The sequence below is a fragment of the Eretmochelys imbricata genome, chromosome 9 (genome assembly GCF_965152235.1).
Source record: "Eretmochelys imbricata isolate rEreImb1 chromosome 9, rEreImb1.hap1, whole genome shotgun sequence".
NCBI classification, from domain to species: domain Eukaryota; kingdom Metazoa; phylum Chordata; order Testudines; family Cheloniidae; genus Eretmochelys; species Eretmochelys imbricata.
The window spans coordinates 40,559,516-40,578,882 of NC_135580.1; the positions used below are offsets into that span (position 1 = coordinate 40,559,516).

The 19,367-nt window shown below is 40.1% G+C and overlaps 1 protein-coding gene across 1 annotated transcript in view; it reads right to left on the reverse strand.

The window, feature by feature from the left end:
- The window catches only part of CLSTN2 (calsyntenin 2), a 377,146-nt gene that overhangs the window by 112,423 nt on the left and 245,356 nt on the right, over positions 1-19,367 (reverse strand). Inside the window, exon 5 of the mRNA XM_077826928.1 lies at positions 15,585-15,734. Within this exon, the coding sequence (XP_077683054.1) occupies positions 15,585-15,734 (150 nt within the window). The remainder of the gene's footprint in view (positions 1-15,584; positions 15,735-19,367) is intronic.

The following is a 19,367-nucleotide window of genomic DNA, read 5'->3' on the forward strand; positions in this document are numbered from 1 at the left end:
CATGTCACAGGCACCTAACTGGAGACCCGAATGGACAACGAATGAATAATGTGACGTACACATTTAAAATAAGCCACATTTTCTAGTATTGACCAGGTAAGCTTGATGGGCTTCGAAGACTGAATTCTCATTGATTTGTAAAATGCCACTGTTTTGCCCCGCCAGTTCAATAAGTTCATTGCTGGGACAGAGACCATAAAGTTTGGACCCAAGCATCAATGAGTTAATTGCTCTATTTTTTTTTTTAAAGATGTTACTCTATTTGTAAAAGTATTTTGTGCTCAGTGAAGTCATAACATCGCTGGCTAGTGCTAGGCAAGCACTATGTAAGTTTCCTGACAAGAATTGTTAATACATCTCATTCCTGATCTGCAATGGCATTGCTTATATCATATTCCTGGGAATAATATTGTCAATCATGCCAAATTATGACAGATTATGAAGTTCTGTGATATGAGCAAATGTCCGCTAAGGACTAGGATATGACCACCAGCTTCATTTGACTCATGATTCAAAGCTTTTCAACTCTAGTCTGGAGACGTGAAAGGCCAGTGTACCCATCCACAGCACCACCTTTCTCTCTCCAAATGTTGTCTTAGTTCTGTGAACTACTAATGACAGAAAGCTACAGATGAAGGCGCTCTGCAGGCTCACAGCCAGACCTAGCTGATCCATGCTTTGTTTATCCAGCTGTCTCACAACTGAGAAGATTTGAGAAGTTACCAATCTTATAGCACATGCTGTCTGTGCCACTGACCTTTTCAACTGGAATGTTTAGTTTCTAAATCTGAATAAATATGGTGTTTTCAAGCTGTTTTGGGGATTAGGTAGTTCTGATTTACTGATCCCACCAAAGGAATGCTGTATTAAAATTAAGAAAAATGAGTGTGTTTCAGCTATATTTCCAATTTACATTTCAGCCAATACACTTGTTTTAGGTACATAATTTATTACAAAACAAAGCAAAGGTGCCACATTAATATTGAGATTAAACCATTAATTCTTTTAAAGTCATGGGCCTGCTTAATGTGTGTCTGCCTAATCTGCACATCTGGGTATTTGGAAGATTTTTCAGACAGATCAATCTTGTAATGTGCATAGCTCCAGCTTCTCTGGAGTATTTTTAGCCAAAGTGGGTCTTTGCTAGTAGAATAAACTAAATAAGTCTGAATATTCAATCAAACCTGATTAAAGGGAACGTACCATCCAAGGAAGTTCTCTTGATCGGGTGGTAGAAACAAAAGTCTCCAATTCAGTAATTAAATAGACTTTCACTTGCTTTATAGTGAATCTTCACCCTGCTCATGCTGAGGTTTTACTCCACTGTAAATAGGTTGTACCAAGACAACTCCTTGGCACCAGGTCTCACTGCAATTGTTTCCAGACGGTGAGTAAAGAAGAACTGAGCCTAGAACTGCTCTTCACTACATACTCTCCAGAGAACCTCTTGCTACTGCTGATTTGGAATGCCCAATTTGAGACACCTTAAAAGACCTTTCAGAAAGTTCTGAGCATTCACCCTCTGAAAAGCTAACCCTTTCAAGGTGTCTCAAATTGGGCACCCAAAAATCACTGGCCACTTTCAAAAATTTGGCTTAGTCTATCCGATTATCTGTCAAATACTTGTTTTCTTGCCAGAGACAGAGATTAATCATTTAATACTTTGTTCTTAATTGTCTGAAGCTGTGACTGTGGGAAAATGAAGGTTGCACATGATGTTCCATACTTACTGTAACAAAAGCTTTTAGGATGTGTTGGTCACTATTCAAAATTATTAGAAGGCAATCATGCCTTGCTCACTATACCTATTCTATAGGATAGAATAGAATCTCAGGTTGGAAGGGACCTCAGGAGGTCATCTAGTCCAACCCCCTGCTCAAAGCAAGGCCAATCCCCAATTTCCCCAGATTCCTAAATGGCCCTCTCAAGGATTGAACTCACAGCCCTGGGTTTAGCAGGCCAATGCTCAAACCACTGAGCTATCCCTGTTTAAAATAACTACATTTGCCTGAAACTCCTTCCTCTAACAGATAACTAATTCCGTAGAATGTCTTAAGACGTTGTCAATTGTATAACAGTATATCAACAGATTTGCATTCTCCACCCTTTCTAAAATACTTCAGGTTTACACTCTCAGACTGCTTAGAAAATAATGTAATTTACTTCCTAACATTTCACTTCAAAAATATGAGCATTTGCTGTTATATATGTGCTGTGAGAACAGACGAATCATGGCTCCTTCTATTCTCACATTCTCTAGTTACTTACAGACTATTCCCACACCCACAAATCATCAAACAGTGTGAGTTTCAAACTATTTAAAATGTTTCAGACTAGTTCTGCACTTCTCTGATTTTGGCCACTTTTTGGTTTCTTAGCTATCTTAGATGAATTGGCACTCATGCAAAATATTCATCACTGGATGTGTGAAAAATGACTGAACAATTAAGGTTGACACATCTGTCTGCAAATCCACAATCTTTAAACTTGTGTGAGGTGTTGCTTATAAAATAGGCCATAAAAATGTCAATACTCATATTGTAGAATAATGGAGGGCTTCTGTTCTTCTGTTTTGTTTTGTTTTTAATTGTCACCTCAATGTCTCTTGGGATTTAAAGAGGTGCGGCTTCATTTATTCCTGTTACTTTTCCACTTGGCAAATGAGATCACTTATGACTAGAACTATACCAACCTCATAGTCTTAGGTGTTCACATTTGTCCAAGCTCCACTGTAAAATCCCAACTAGAATTCAGCCACTGCTTTTTCATGCTGTATGTACATTTGCATCACAGTATGTGTTGCTGCTAGTATTTTCATCCGCGTTTGACACTGGGGCCTCACCCCTGCCTAAGTCCAAGCTGCACTGCCTGCGCAGACACAAAAGGGATTTAATGCCGACGTATTAAGGTCAGCATGGCATTTGCCCTCAGTGTAGGTGGCATTCTGGGACAGGAAAGGGGCAGTGCTGGAGTGCAATGTAATCCTGAGCACCCAGGCTCTAAGGTGATGGCTATGTTAAAAATAGATTGGGTTGTTTACATAGTCCTCATTCCTATGGTATTTCCATACCCCGGAGGTGTTAAAATGGAAGTTAACACTCTTACCCCACCTCACAGTAAGAGGCAACTTGAAAAGTACATAGAAGTTGTGAATGTGAGAGAATGAGTGAAGTATCTGTGTGAAGAGGTGACTGCGAGAAAGCTAAGTCAAAGAGATGAGTGTTGCATTTCATTCTGAATGGGGCAAGATGTATGCTTGTTCTGATCTCTTGAAGAAGAAAGCTCCATTGATTAGGTCCCAGGTCCTGTAAAAATCCCAGCCCTTGTCCTCAATACGCCTGGTTGGCATGGAAAAGTTACTGCAGGAAGTCATGGGGGAAGAGGGGATCACTTATATATCTTGAACCCAGGCCAGGGAAGCTTTTGAATAGCAGGACAAACATTTTAAATTGGGATAGACAAAATGCAACTAATTTCTGAGGCTGAATAAACAATTAGACAAATTAAGATATCTGAACCCATCTGAAATGGATGGGTTGGTATCCAATAAGCTAAATCCAAATCTCCTGGGTTCTCCTTTGGTAAACTCTGATCTGTGACAACATATTTCCAAGGTAACACTCTGCAAACCCATACCAGCCACGGTAAAGAGTCTGGACAAGAATAAGTCTGCCCAGTTCCAGAGAATGAGGACACTGTCTGCACTTCCTCATTCACCTGGCCCTATCCTGCCATCTGTGCTATAAAGCACTGGCAGGTAGTCCTGGGCAGGCCTCACACCTAAACATCACCCTGTCATATATTTGGGTGTGAGGTTCCATGGACTATGCAACTAAAATTTGAGCCTAGATCCAAACTCTGAGTACCTCAAACTAACCCAGTGTGATCCTGTTCAGATCAAATTTCAATGACAAGCCAATCTTTAAAAATAAATAATAACGATCCCCATGCACAATGATGGAATGATTTTTCCTTTGAAATGATAGGTAACGTAAATGTTTTAAATAAAATATGGGGTGCTTATCTTGACCTTTATATGGGTATTATCTGTTTTTTCTTTCCTTTTGGTATATACTGTAATACAATATATTTCTAATTTCTATTTACTCTATCTGCCAAAAAAGGCAAATTCTGCCTCTACCTTTGTGGCTAGAGAGGGAGCCCTGGCACACTAACCAGTACAGTTCCCCCTGTGCCAGGGAAGATGCACAGAACTCAGCTCCCACTGAAATTGTTTCTGTGCCTATGTGGAAGAGGGCAGTGAGAGCTATGTGCAAGGGTGTGGGGGGGGGTACAGCTACCTGGTGAATCTCCCCAATCTCCCCTGTGGAAGGGCTGTCCCTGCAGGCAAGCGGGGCCTATTGCAGCCTCAAGGGTTTGGAGCTGCATTTGGCAGAGTAGAAGGGGATGTTTGATTCTCTCTGTGCGCCACCCCAGCACTCTTCTCAGCTACTGGCCCCTAACTGATTTGTTTGACAAGTATCATCTGTATTTAAATATTTTACTGTTTATGCACTGAAAACCAATACCATGTGAGAACAAATAAAAAAAGCCAGCACACCCAAATAGAGTTACAAACCGAACAACTGCGAACAGCTCAGCATCCTCACTAAGTGGCCTAGAAAGCTCATGACTGATGTATGGAGCGATACTTAGATGAAAAGAAGCCCAAGGGCTAAATAAATGACATCTCTGGACACTTACCATATGGAATCTGGGACGTACAATACAGTAGAGTCAGGCAAGGCATGATTTTGTTACAACACCATTTATTTCAATGGAACGTAGAGACATACTACCACGTCACAAGCTGGTGCTGCTTTGCTTAACTTGTACACTCAGGGAATGCTTAAAAGCTTAATGTTCAATAAAGATGCAACATTTCTGAGGCGGTCCTACTTTTGATACCTGTGTTGCCCTTTAGCCTTTGAATACTGTGCTCCATGGAATGTCATTTTAAAGGCATAACATATATTGTCAAAATTATAACATCCCAGTTTACACAAATAAGATACAAGGTCCCTTCCTTTGTTTTTCAAACACTGAAGTGAATGCACCAAGCCATTCAAAGGATTAAGAGAGGAAAATGGCTTTTTTTTTCCTCTGCAGTAATTTGTTTTGTTACTGTTAACCTGCTCTGAATTCTCAATATCCGAAATAGTCTCTGAATGCTAGAAAGCCTCACTTATATTAGCATTCAAGGTCTTTCCTAGTTCTATTAGTGAATTATACTTTTCCATTAATATTCTGTCTTCAGGTTACACATGCATTTGTGTGACAATAATTCCTTTGTATATATGTTGTGCACGTACACACACATACGCACACACACACACAGAATAACTTCCCCTTCCACAGTTTTCTATTCATTTTATAATCATTTGGTAATGTAATTCAGTTGTTCTTTATAGTCAAAAGTTAATTTTGAGAGAGATCTTGAAATTCCACATCATAATGATTGGAATAAATAAACTGCAATTTACTTAAAGAATTTGTACACGTATATCTTTATGACTCTGCTCCTGAAATCTGATCTGTATAGATGGATCCCAGCAGAGCCCCATCGATTTCAATGGCATTCTTCAGGATTTCACCAGGCAGATCCAACTGCAGGACCAGGGCCTGAGTTGCCAGAGTTCAGACTAGTGCAAGCATAGGAGTTAAGTTTCAGAGTAACAGCCGTGTTAGTCTGTATTCGCAAAAAGAAAAGGAGTACTTGTGGCACCTTAGAGACTAACCAATTTATTTGAGCATAAGCTTTCGTGAGCTACAGCTCCGATGAAGTGAGCTGTAGCTCACGAAAGCTTATGCTCAAATAAATTGGTTAGTCTCTAAGGTGCCACAAGTACTCCTTTTCTTCATAGGAGTTAAAACGTCAGATTTGGCCATAGTAAATTTCACTTTTGCCATGGCCTCATTTCATAGAACATTTAAGAACTGGCATTCTGTTGCACTCACACATCAGCAAGAAAGAGTGGTTAGTGATGTCACTGTTCCCGTCTTCACTTTCATGTTTTCTTTGTCTATTCCTCCATCCCCCTCCTCCCCGTAACATATAATTTAGCTTGCTTTTTGTTTTATACTCACAAAATTAGTTTAATGTTTAAAAAAGGGCTTCTCTCATCTGTATTTTATGCTGCCAGGTAAGTCTTTGAATATCACTGGAAGCTGATTTGAAGAACAGTGATTGCTTATAGTTTAGGCCTTGTCTACACCTAAAACTTGTGTTGACCTAGCTACATGGCTCAGGGGTGTGAAAAATTCACATCTTTTAGAGATTTAGTTAAACCAACCTAAGCCCTGGTATAGACAGCTCTAGGTCACCAGAAAAATTCTTCTGTCAACCTCGCCATGGCCTCTCAAGGGGGTGGATTTATGACAGCAAAGAAAAAACACTTCCATCACTGTAACAAGTATTTACACTACAGCGGCATACCTGCAGTGCTGCAGCTGTGCCACCATAGAGTTTGTAGCGTAGATGTAGCCTTACAAACATATCCTTAGAAACGTATGATCACATCTTTTCCAAAATGCCAGTCCAATTTCACAGGGTCCAGAAGGACTTCATTTCCACGGAGTGTCAACAACTGGCTTAGTATTTTTGACTGCTAATGTTGGCTTTGTGATGTTAATGTTACCAGAACTGTGGATATATGACTCACATTTTTGAATCTGCAGAGACTTCTGAGAACCAGTTAATCCACCTAAGGATGGAGATTGTGGTCACATATTTTGAGGAGATAGAATCAGTGTGGAAAAGTTAAAAAGATGCCTTTTTAGACTGACTGTATTTCCCTTTTAGTGACCAAGTGAGGCCAATGCATTCTGCCGGCTTGAGCACAAAAGCATTGGCAGAAGACATACTACATGGCAATCTATACACGTTGACTCAGATGCTCTTATTTCACACCTGCACTGATCTCAACGGATTGTCAAAACTGGGTAAAGTCAGTTTCTTATAATCTGTGAAAGAAAGGACGGACTAGCATCGCATTGAAAACACCACCTCAGCCTAAATAGTGTGCTATTCACACATTCAGTGACCTGCCTCATTCAGCATTGGTTGTGCTACCCATGGAAGTAAAAACATACTGAATAGTTCTTATCCTCTATTACATACCTTTTATAGTACACAAGTACCTACAGTTTGGATGTTGGCCATGTATAGAACCAGATTAAGGAGCTTCTAAACCTCAACATGCCCTGTAAAGGATGCTCAGTATTCTTATAGAAAGCATCATGGTGATAGCACACAACTCAGACAAAACCTAACATAAAGTGCAGCCACACAGCATACATGCACCTGGCCACTGCCTGAAAATCTGAATCCAACTGCTCCATCACACACGTTAGCCCCGAGCAGCAGGGTGCTTCAGATACACATAAGTTCACAGCAGCTGCTCACAACTCCCACAGTCAAGATGCCAAACAGCCAAGACATTCTAACAAGTTAGACACTGTAATTATTCCAATAGATCACACTAACTTCTTTGTCTTTCACCTGAAATGGTATTTTCAAAGTGGTTTTGTACATTAGTCATATCATACACATCAGGTAGTCATTCTGCACCCCTTTTTTTTGTCTGAGTACATGGTATTTAGCCAGCTGCTGTACTGCCTCGTTTATTTCCACAGAAATATTGTAGAGTTCCCGCTAGAGTTGTGTATATATAGACGTAGGTTTGCGTATGGCCATTTCCATTTTTGTGGGTTTGCCTTCTCCAGCAGTGGGTGTATTTGTCCCCTCCTCACCCCAAATGCACATACAGGGAGAATGAAAAGTTATTTTAATGGCACAACTCTGTATGATGGCCCATGCCATTCTGCCTTTGCCAGCATTCTCTGCATGGGGTTGCAAACAAATGTAGATAAAAGTGCAGCTCAGAGAGAGTTATTTCTAAAGCATTTTCAGCTCCATTTTGGAAACGGATATATGAAAATAAGAGCCATCCCACCTGATCATCTCATCTATTCCCCCTGCCCTTGGCATAAATGCAAAAAACTTTTGAAGGGGAGAACTTTTCTCTTTTACCACTTTCAAAGGCCATGCATGTGAAGTGGCCTTTCTGGGGAACTCTGGATAGAACTTCTTACAGGATCCATCAACATCATTACTGTACCCTTGCCAGAGTTTCATTTTTTGAGATCATGCTTTAAACAGATATAAGCCCCTGACAGTGGTTGAGAGAACCTTCTCCTTCCTAAGGACCTGAGTGTGCTGCCTGCCAAGGACTCCCAGCAACTTCAACTTCCAGCATCTGATGGATAGCAGGGATTATGCCAAAATGAAGCAAAATTTAAGTTGCAGCTGGGCCTCCAAAGGAACCCTGCCACCGGTGGTTGCCCCCAACAGGAAAGGGCCCGAGACCCAACGGAGCTGGGGATGAGGGGTTTGGGGTGTGGGAGGGGTTCAGGGCTGGGTCAGAGAATTTGGGTGCAGGGGTGAGGGTTGTGGGGTGGGGCCAGGAATGAGGGGTTCAGGGTGTGGGAGGGGGTTCTGGGCTGGGGCAGGGTGTTGGGGTGTGGGAGGGGGTCAGTGATCTGGGCTGTGGGTACTGGCTCTGGGGAGTTTGGGGTGCAGAAGGGGGCTCTGGGTTTTGGGGGGGGCTCAGGGCTTGGGCAGAGGATTGGGGTGCGGGCTCTGGAGTGGGGCCAGGGATGAAAGGTTTGTGGTACAGGAAGGGCTCTGGGTTTGGGGGAGGCTCAGGGCTGGGGCTTGTGGCGTGGGGTTGGGGCATGGACTTACCTCAGGTGGCTCCCAGTCAGCAGCCCAGCGGGGGTGTTAAGGCAGGCTTCCTGCCTATCCTGGAACCATGGGTGGCGCTGCGCCCCAGAAGTGGCCAGCTGCAGGTCTGGCTGCTAGGCGGAGGCACACAAGCAGCTCCACGTGGCTCTCGCCTGCAGGCACCATCCCCTCCCAGCTCATGTGCGGAACTGATGTTCGGGGCGGGGGTAGCATGCACAGCCCCATTATCCACCCCTCCTAGAAGCTGGACCTGCTGCTGGCCGCTTCTGGGGTGCAGCACGGTGTCAGAAGAGGTAGGGACTAGTAGCTTGACTTAGCAAGGCAGCACCACCGGCGGGACTTTTAATGGCCTGGTTGGCAGTGCTGACCAGAGCCGCCATGACCCAGTGCCTTACATTCTGCAACCCAGTAGTGGGTCGCGACCCGCAGTTTGAAAAGCACTGGCCTAGGAGGAAAAAGGACCAAAAAAGTGCCACCATGGCTAAATAACAAAGTAAAAGAAGCAGTTAGAGGCAAAAAGGCATCCTTTAAAAAGTGGAAGTTAGAACATATTAAGGAAAATAGAAAGGAGCATAAACTCTGGCAAGTGAAGTGTAAAAATATAATTAGGAAGGCAAAAAAAGAATTTGAGGAATGGCTAGTCAAAGACAAAAAAAGTAACAGCAAAATTTTTTTTAAGTACATCAGAAGCAGGAAACCTGCTAAACAACCAGTGGGACCACTGGATGATCAAAATGCTAAAGGAGCACTCAAGGAAAATAAGGCCATTGCCGAGAAACTAAACTTATTAAAATCTGAGGAACTGTCCCAGATTGAGGTGCCATTAGAGGAGGTTTTGAAATAAATTGAAAAATTAAACAGTAATCAATCACCAGGACCAGATGGTATTCACTCAAGAGTTCTGAAGGAACCAACTGTGAAATTGCAGAACTAACAACTGTGGTATGTAACCTATCATTTAAATCAGCTTCTGTACCAGATGAGTGGAGAATAGTTAACGTGATGCCAATTTTTGAAAAAGGCTCCAGAGGCGATCCTGGCAATCACAGGCTGTCAGGGTACCCTCCCCACTCTGAACTCTAGGGTACAGATGTGGGGACCCGCATCAAAAAAACCCCTAAGATAATTTTTACCAGCTTAGGTTAAAAACTTTCCCAAGGCACAAATTTTGCCTTATCTTTGAACAGTATGCTGCCACCACCAAGTGATTTAAACAAAGAACAGGGAAAGGACCACTTGGAGTTCCTATTTCCCCAAAATATCCCCCCCAGGCCCTTACACCACCTTTCCTGGGGAGGCTTGAGAATAAACAAGATGAGTACAAACCAGCCTTTGTTTGTTTTTTAAGACCCAAAAAACCCAATCAGATTCTTAAAAAACAGAACTTTATTAAAAGAACAAAAAAAGATAAGAGAACAACTTTGTAAGATCAGAATGAAAGATAATCTTACAGGCAATCAGATTCAAGACATAAAGAATCCCTCTAGGCAAAACCTTAAGTTACAAAAAGACACAAAAACAGGAATACACATTTCCTCCAGCACAGTGAATTTCCAAGCCAAAACAAAGAAAACCTAATGCATTTTCTTTACTTACTAGATTACTTACTAACTTCACAGGAGTTGGAGGGCTTGCATCCTTGATCTGTTCCTGACAAAGGTATCACACAGACAGACAAAAGCCTTTTCCTCCCTCCAGATTTGAAAGTATCTTGTCCCCTCATTGGTCATTTTGGGTCAGGTGCCAGACAGGTTACCTGAGCTTCTTAACCCTTTACAGGTAAAAGGACTTTGCCTCTGGTCAGGAGGGCTTTTATAGCACTGTATACAAAAAGGTGGTTACCTTTCCCTTTATATTTATGACACAGGCTGGTAAGTCTAACTTAAGTATTAGGCAAATTGGTTGAAACAATAGTAAAGAATAGAATTATCAGACACATAGATGAACCCAATATGTTGGGGAAGAACCAACACAGCTTTTGTAAAGCGAAATCATGTCTCACCAATCTACAAGAATTCTTTGAGCGGGGTTAACAAGCATGTGAACAAGGGTGATCCAGTGCATATAGTGTACTTGGGCTCACCAAAGGCTCTTAAACACAGTAATCTGTCATGGGATTAGAGGGAAGGTCCTCTCTTGGTTAAAGATAGGAAAGCAAGGGTAGGAATAAATGGTCAGTTTTCAGAATGGAGAGAGATAAATAGTGGTATCCTCCAGGGGTCTGTGCTGGGACCAGTACTGTTCAACATATTCATAAATGATCTGGAAAAAAGGGTCAAGACGGAGGTGGCAAAATTTGCAAATGATACAAAACTACTCAAGATAGTTCAGTCCAAAGCAGACTATGAAGAGTTACAAAGGGATCTCACAAAACTGGATGACTGGGTGATAAAATGGCAGATGAAATTCAGTGTTGATAAATGCAAAGTAATGCACATGGGAAAACATAATCCCAACCATACATATAAAATGATATTAGCTGTTACCATCCAAGAAAAAGGTCTTGGAGTCCTTGTGGATAGTTCTCTGAAAACATCTTCTCAATGTGCAGCAGCAGTCAAAAAAGCTAACAGAATGTTGGGAATCATTAAGAAAGGGATAGATAATTAGACAGAAAATATCGTATTGTCTCTATATAAATCTATGGTACACCCACATTTTGAATACTGCGTGGAGATGTGGTTGCCCCATCTCAAAAAAAGATATATTGGAATTGGAAAAGGTATAGAAAAGGGCAACAAAAATTATTAGGGGCATGGAACAGCTTCCATCTGAGGACAGATCAATAAGACTGGGACTTTTCATCTTGGAAAAAAGACGAATAACGGGGGAATATGATCAAGGTGTATAAAATCATGACTGGTGTGGAGAAAGTAAATAAGGAAGTGTTATTTACTCCTCCTAATAATACAAGAATTAGGGGTCACCAAATTAAGTTAATAGGCAGCAGGTTTAAAACAAACAAAAGGAAGGATTTCTTGACACAGCACGCAGTCAAGCTGTGGAACTCTTTGCCAGAGGATGTTGTGAAGACCAAGACTATAACAGGGTTCAAAAAAGAACTAAATAAGTTCATGGAGGATAGGGCCATCAATGGCTATTAGCCAGGAGGGGCAGGGATGCAAAATTGTGCTCTGAATTGTCCCTAGCCTCTGTTTGCCAGAAGCTGGGAATGGGCAACATGGGATGGATCATTTGATGATTATATTCCCTCTGAAGCACCTGGCATTGGCCACTGTCGGTAGACAGGATACTGGGCTAGATGTACCTTTGGTCTGACCCAGTATGGCCATTCTTATGTTCTTACTTGCAACCTTAATTCATTTTTAACTATGTATTTTGGGAAGAGACAGACTATTCAGATGAGTTCCTTGAATTCTGAGCAGACTGGTTTGTTTACAGCAGCTCAGTAGCCCGGTAGCCTTAGTGATTGTTATCCCTTTGGAATCATTCTGTTCTTGTGAAGTAAAATAAAAACCTGATTTGTGGTTTAATTGGTCAATAACTGATCAGATCTTTGTCAACCTGAAGGTGAGATTTAGGAGGTCTTTGTACCTGTGTTTTTCTTTCTTTCTTTTTGGCACACTCTCTACTCAAGAATACTAAATTCCCCTTTCCTTTTTTCCCCCGATCATAATTTATAATGGAACATAATTCACCACAGGCCTCAACATGCTAGTAATGATTTTTTTTTCTCCCCCCACCTCACTGTTGCCTATGTTGTATCTTTTCTCATTATACTACTGGGTCTGACAAGCAGAAATTAGTTACTTTTATCAGTTTTTGAAAATAACACCTTTCATGTCTTCATTGCAATAAGCATTAATAATACAATACATACTCCTATTTTAGTTCTTTTTTTAAATGTGACCTTTGAAATTTATTACTTATCAGATGTATTTAAAATACCATATATAATCAAACAAGTTTCTAACCATTATCTGTAAAAAAACAAATTATAATTTTTAAAACTTTAAATGGTACTCGATTTCAAAGAGAAAGCAATTTACAGCAGAAAATGAAACAGCAATTCAAAACACTGATAGAAAAACACAAAGAAGGGAACAGAGATGCACTCTGATATTTAGATTTTTGCACATTCATTTAAAAAGGTGGTCATGTTGCCTTAGTGTCACAAAGACTAGGAGCCTGATCAAAAAGCTGATGGAGTTTTGTTTGAGTAAGGAGTGAAGGTTTGGCTCATCAGTTCCTTTATTAAAGGCAGTGATTCTAACCTTAACACAAGTCCAGTGTGGTGATTTATTCCAGTGTGAAACCTGGTCAGGCACAATCTCTTCAGTATCAAAGGGAGGACAGTAATTTGTAATGACATTCCACAATTTCTAAGAAATCTGTAATGATGTTTTATAATCCTCTGCTATATGTAAAAAGGACATGGGTAATTGAACAAACAACCAAAACAATCTCATTCAACTGAGTGGAGATTCTGAGAACCAACTACCTGAAGCAAATATACAAAATTCGAGATAAGCTTCTGTCATTTTACATTAAAAATCCACGGTACCACAGGTGAGTGGATTATTGGTCTATATAAAATATAGGAGAAACTCAACTTTATTAGAAAAATGTGCTGTCTGTTTGAAACTCAGCTAGTGCTTTCTTCAAAGAAACTATGATTCCATGCTTATTATTTGGTGAGTGCCAAAGATGCACTATACTCATGTAAACCAAGATCCCAAGGAGCTTACAATATACAATGCAATCACATACCATTTCAAGTGATCTGAAGAAACGTAGATATAATTAAAGAGATTCTGTTATCCATTTCTCTGATGTAAAAACCAGACTAACTCCATCAAATGAACTAATTTGGAAGTACCTTGGTATAATTGAGAGCAGAATCTAGTGCAGTTTACTAATACAGATTTTCTCCATGGCCTATGCCAAAGACTCATAATAGACTCTTGAACAACCTCAGACCATAAACAACAAAGAACACAATTGTGCAGCATATCCTACAAAAACAAAATTCAGAGTTAAAATAAATATTACGTACAGGCTTAATAAATGCTATCAGGCCACATCATTTCCAACTGCTCATAGATGTCTCAGATGAGCTATTCTCTTCTTATACCACATAGTGTACAAATTTTTTAAAATGTGATTTTTGTCTACATACTTTAGATAAGTTCTGCCTCAGTTTAATGCAGTTCCCACCCTCCTCCTCATTTTATTTTCCATTCCAAACATATGGGCCTCTAAATTCTCTCAATGTCACTACATTGAAATAACAATCCAGGGAATGATCCCTACTATACATCAAGAGTTAAACAAAGCATCAGTCACACACAACTCTGATTTCTAGGCGGAGAATAACTTCTGCATGTGGGAAGAATCAGAACTCATGTCCAGCCTTTTGCCAAGATCATAAATAGATTATATCCATTTTACGTAATATTAAAGAAGGAGAATGTAAGCAAGAAGGGTTGTTTGCATCTTTTATCACCTATCAGTTTTTTTAATTACCTGAAATATGTTCCAATGAGCAACTGTATTGTAATTGATGTCTGAACTGTCAAATAAAATTGCTGTAAGTATGATGTTATTGGGCAATATAATTGTGTTTTGAGCATGATTTCTTCACAAAGATTACCCAGTCTATAGAATACCTTTATGGAAATAATGAAATAGTTAACAACCGGGGATTGCATCATTTTAATACTAGTTCCTGAGCTTACATTTTGATGCATATAATCTTCCAGCAAATGATCTCACAAAATAGAGTATTTGCACAAGTAAAATCTCTCTAAAGAATTCTCTTTGATCTTATAACAAGAATAGTAAGTTTTTTAGACCAACAAACATAGCTAAGAAAATGTAGAACTATTTCAAATTTGTTTCTTTCATACACTTATTTTTATAAAATCTGTCTCTCAAATATTCTGGACACATGCACAATGAAAACTATGTATGGCCTCTGACAACTAACGTGTGGTTTTCTCCTCTGAATGGTGAGTATAAAAATGGAATCCTGGTGCTCCACGTTTATTGCATCTCACTGACTTCCAGAACCCATTGTGCTCAGTTTACAAGTAGTTTCTTCTGTCAGCCAGCTCCACAATCTAGGTGGTGACAACGAAGGCAAGATTTTTCCTCCATAAGCATCCACACTAACCATTAGGTGTTAACCCCATTTTAGGGACGGCAGATTGCTGCCTGCGGATTGTGCCCTCTTTGGTACTGTGCAAATACACTAATAACACTAACAGACTGTCCATGTAGGTGGAACTTAGTAAACAACTCTGTTGATGACTCATGAAAAAGAATCCTGCTTGCTCTATCCCAGCGGTTCTCAAACTGTGGGTCGGGACCCCAAAGTGGGTTGCGACCCCATTAAAATGGGGTCATCAGAGCCAGTATTAGACTTGCTGGGGTCTGGGGCTGAAGCCAAAACCCAAGGGCTCCAGTCTGGGGCAGCAAGGCTCGGGCTCTGCCCCTGCCCTGCCACCTGCCTGGGGTCATGAAATAATTTTTGTTGTCTGAAGGGGGTCATGGTGCAATGAAGTTTGAGAACGGCTCCTTTATCCTAGCTCTATTGGCTCTGAACAGTTTACTAAAAAGGATTTAGAATAAACCAAAACCCAAACCATCACCGTTTTTGAACTCCATAGAATGTTTGACTAAGGTTTGGAAAGGTTTTTAAACAATGCTTTTATTCTGCGTTGATTTGATCAGTCCTTCATTCTGAGCTTTGCCACAAGTAAAAAATACCAGTAAAAAATAGTAATCATTTTACACATAACTGTAAAGAATACCAGACATTATATATTGTGAAAGAAAGAAAAAAAAACAAATGATATCAAATATTAAACCCTACCTTGCCAGCCTGGTTTGCACACTGGTTTGACATCAACTCGTACTAAGACATCTTCTGTTGCACGTTTTTGTCCACAGTCAAAAGCAGTTACCATTATCTCATACTCGTGCTGTTTATCGTAGTTCAGCTTCTCGGTGTTTCTAATATTACCTGCAGATTTAATATAACATCCAGGAATTATTTATTGGTCAAGCTTATTTCTTTGACAATTATGTATTGCATCCAGGTACCAGCCCACAATAGCGATGGCCAGATAAAGCAAGCCCTCAGTGGGCAGAATTCCCATTCAGGAGTTCTACAAGCAGAAGATTGTGGGACAGGGCCCAAATGAAAGGAACCTATCAATGTCATATAAGATTTCATTTTACAGCTATGTATTTGCACAGACTTGATTACATGCAAAAGTATCTTTTTAAGTAATATTGAACATGTAATTACAGGCAACACTATCCTCATCTGCATACACTTCTTATAGAGCATCCACATCATCTCTCCTTTCCTTTAGACCTTGTAGACTGAAAACCATTGGCCCATGTTTGGGAAAGGAGTAGGAGGAGGGTAGACTATGCGTCAGGGCTAGGAAAAAAATCACACTGTTTGCCCTCTAGTCCTGTGGAGATCATGGAGGGAAGATAGTTTAGCTTTGGCTGTATTATCTTGTCACTCATTCCCTCTACAGTTAGTTCCTATCTAAATGGTGAATATCTTCTTCCTTTTAGTTCCCTCCCTCGGGCTTTAGCCACAGGAAGAGAGGATTGGGGCCAGGATCATCATAATCTACATAACAAAGCTCACCAGCATTTTATATGACACCTCTGTGCTACCAGATGGAAAATAAAATTCAACAACAAAACTCATCTGCCAAACCTGACAGATACATAAAGGTGACAAATTACCTGTTCTAGTTATAAAAAAAATTACACATTTCACAAGAAAATGGAAAGATCTCTCTCAGTCACCATATTCTGTAGTGTTTTAGGACTGCTGTCATAATGAATGAGTTCAGCATTTTAATTCAGTCCATTTCTGCAGAAATACAGTTGTCGCTCAACCTGCACCTCAGAAATGTTTAATATACCCTTTGCTCCAACATATTAACGCATTCTTTAGCCAGGAATATATCTAATCATACACACATCCTAAAGTTATATTCATTCTAGATGGCAACTCCTGTCTCAAGTCATCATATCATACCAAATGACAATCTTGATCTGACAATCAAGTAGTTTGACCAAAATTTGCAAACTTGGGCACCAAAATACATACATTATTTATGCACATAAAAAGTGGCTGATTATCAAAAGGTACAGAGAAGGCAGAGCTGCCTCCTTTAAACATGCTGGCCTTTGCTAATTCTTTTCATCAAGTTTAAACTTGAGAAAAAAACAACCCCAAACTGCTATACATACATGGCCAATTTCCAGATCCGGTCTTTAGTTCACAACTGTGCAGGAGACAGACCTTGAACCCACATATAGTGTTTTCAGGGAAACTATACGCAAGTGCCATATTGGTCATTTGGCCATTTTGGTCACAGTCAATCATTTCTGAGCACAAACAATAGCACGTACAGAACGGCACACACAGAATTAGAGCTCTTGCACTCTGGGGGAAGTACCCTTTCCGGGTGCATCGTGCTGTCCCTTCTTCTCTCCTCATAGCAGGGGGAAACAGGGAAGATGATTGTGACCAAGTCACATTCTGGTTCCTGCTCCTGAGGCAGTGTAGTAAGCATTGCACTATACTGATCCTTAGTATTTAGCTAGGACTATATATTTTCCAAATGATGCATCTTAATTAAACCCTCATAAAACTCCTACAAAGTAGGCAAGATCATTATCCAGTCAATATCCCTCTCTGGTTAATTGTCCCTCACTTGGTTAGTAACCCGTGTAAAAGGTCACACTGAGCTTTTTCTGACCACTCTCTGACCTAAAAATAGCTTGCTATTTTACTTTCCCACCCTTATTGCAACTTATACTAAAACTATGTTATTGGTACATTTTTTTCACAGGTTTTGTCCATATGTAAAATACCTGTTTCCTTCTAGATCAACCAACCAATAACACTCAGGAAAAGTATACTCTAGCCATCCTTCACTGTAAACACAGCTTTACGAACCTCATCTAAAGCCCACTGACATCTCCTACTCTCTGCTGGATCTAACACCATCTTCTGGTCCACATCTTTGTGGGTTCCTTCAGTTTGTGCTAAATTGAATCTTGCTGCTCAAGCTCCCAGTGAGATACCCCACCCATTATTAAACCCCTTTCTTATGATTAAACACAAAAGAACACAACACCTTGTTGAATAGTTGCAGCAATAAGTGTGACTTATTTCCTGTTTTGCTTTTGTCCTTCCTTAACCAATTGAGGGTGAAGGTGTACACACTTCACAGAAAGGGGAACAGAGCAGTGCAGTGACTTGAAGGTCATGCAGGAAGGCAGGGACAGGATTAGAATTCCTTTATTCTAGACCATTGGCCCACGTTGAAATGTATTCTGATATTCAGAACACTAGATTCTTCTATCCGATAAGAATGAAAACTCAAACATATACTTCTCAGTTATTTTTTGGCATTATAATGAGTATCAGGAATTCACTGTTCTTGTTTATAACTCACATTGCTTAGTGCTTCCTTAGTAGAAGTTCAGTGTGTTGGGGTGCCATTAAAACAACTAAATATCAAGGCCCTAAAAAACAAGCCCTTCCGAATAGTAACAGGGAAAATTACTAACAAAGTATTCACAAACACAAGGCTTTGGACTTGGAGTGACGAAAGTCCCCTGGAAACCCCATGTTTGCAGCAGATACACAAATGTTGACATTCAAGGGTCACAGTGTGCTCTCCAAACCCAAACAGATTAAGGGATAGAATTGGACACACTAAATATTCTGATTTATAATACCGAAATATAAAGATGATGAATTGTTAAATGGTAAGATTAGGATGAGTGTTGTTAGTTTATTTTAATAATTTGTAATTATGGATAATTTAGATGAGGTAATGGCTAGGCTGAAGATTTACCTGGTAGGGCTGTTTTGCCATTTCTTCTCCTTTTACATAAAAATTATTGATTTGCTTAAAATGACATTATTGCTGATATGATAAATACAACATTGTGCTGGAAATTTTGAGATTAAAAAAACCCTACACAAACCTGTAATGACAAGAAGTCCTTTTACTTGGAAAAACTAGGGGCAGGATGACAAGGAATAGAAAGATAGCAATGGTTTAAACAGCAAAAATTGTGTAAATTGCAGGAAATGTATAAAAAGACTCAATGAACACGGCCCAAATTGGTGAAACTCTGGATCAGAAGCTGAAGGAATGGGACTGAAGGACAAGACCAAGGGGTCAAAGGAGGCGATGACGGCCGTCATAGAGTACAGGAGAACTTCCCTGTGCCCTGGAATGCAGCAACTTGGGTCCTCTATATAATCTATTTATTGTCTGGCATAAACAGGTGTTCAGACACTATAAGTGGTAATTCTGTCTTAAATTGTATAAATAAAACCAAAAATTGATTAAGCCTAAAATGGGGTGGACTCGTAAATCAGTTTCCCACCATTACATCCCTAAGAAGGGCAATGTTGCCATTATATACTTACTTGTGCATTTATTATCTGTTCATACTTTACTTACTGTCTGCATTTTATTATTTCTTTCCTGCATATTCCTTTGTGTATGCTTCTTTTGTTCTCTGTACCATTGCTTTACTCCATGATATGTGGAGATAATTCTCAAGACACTGAAGTTGGCTAAATCAACATTAGCAGCCT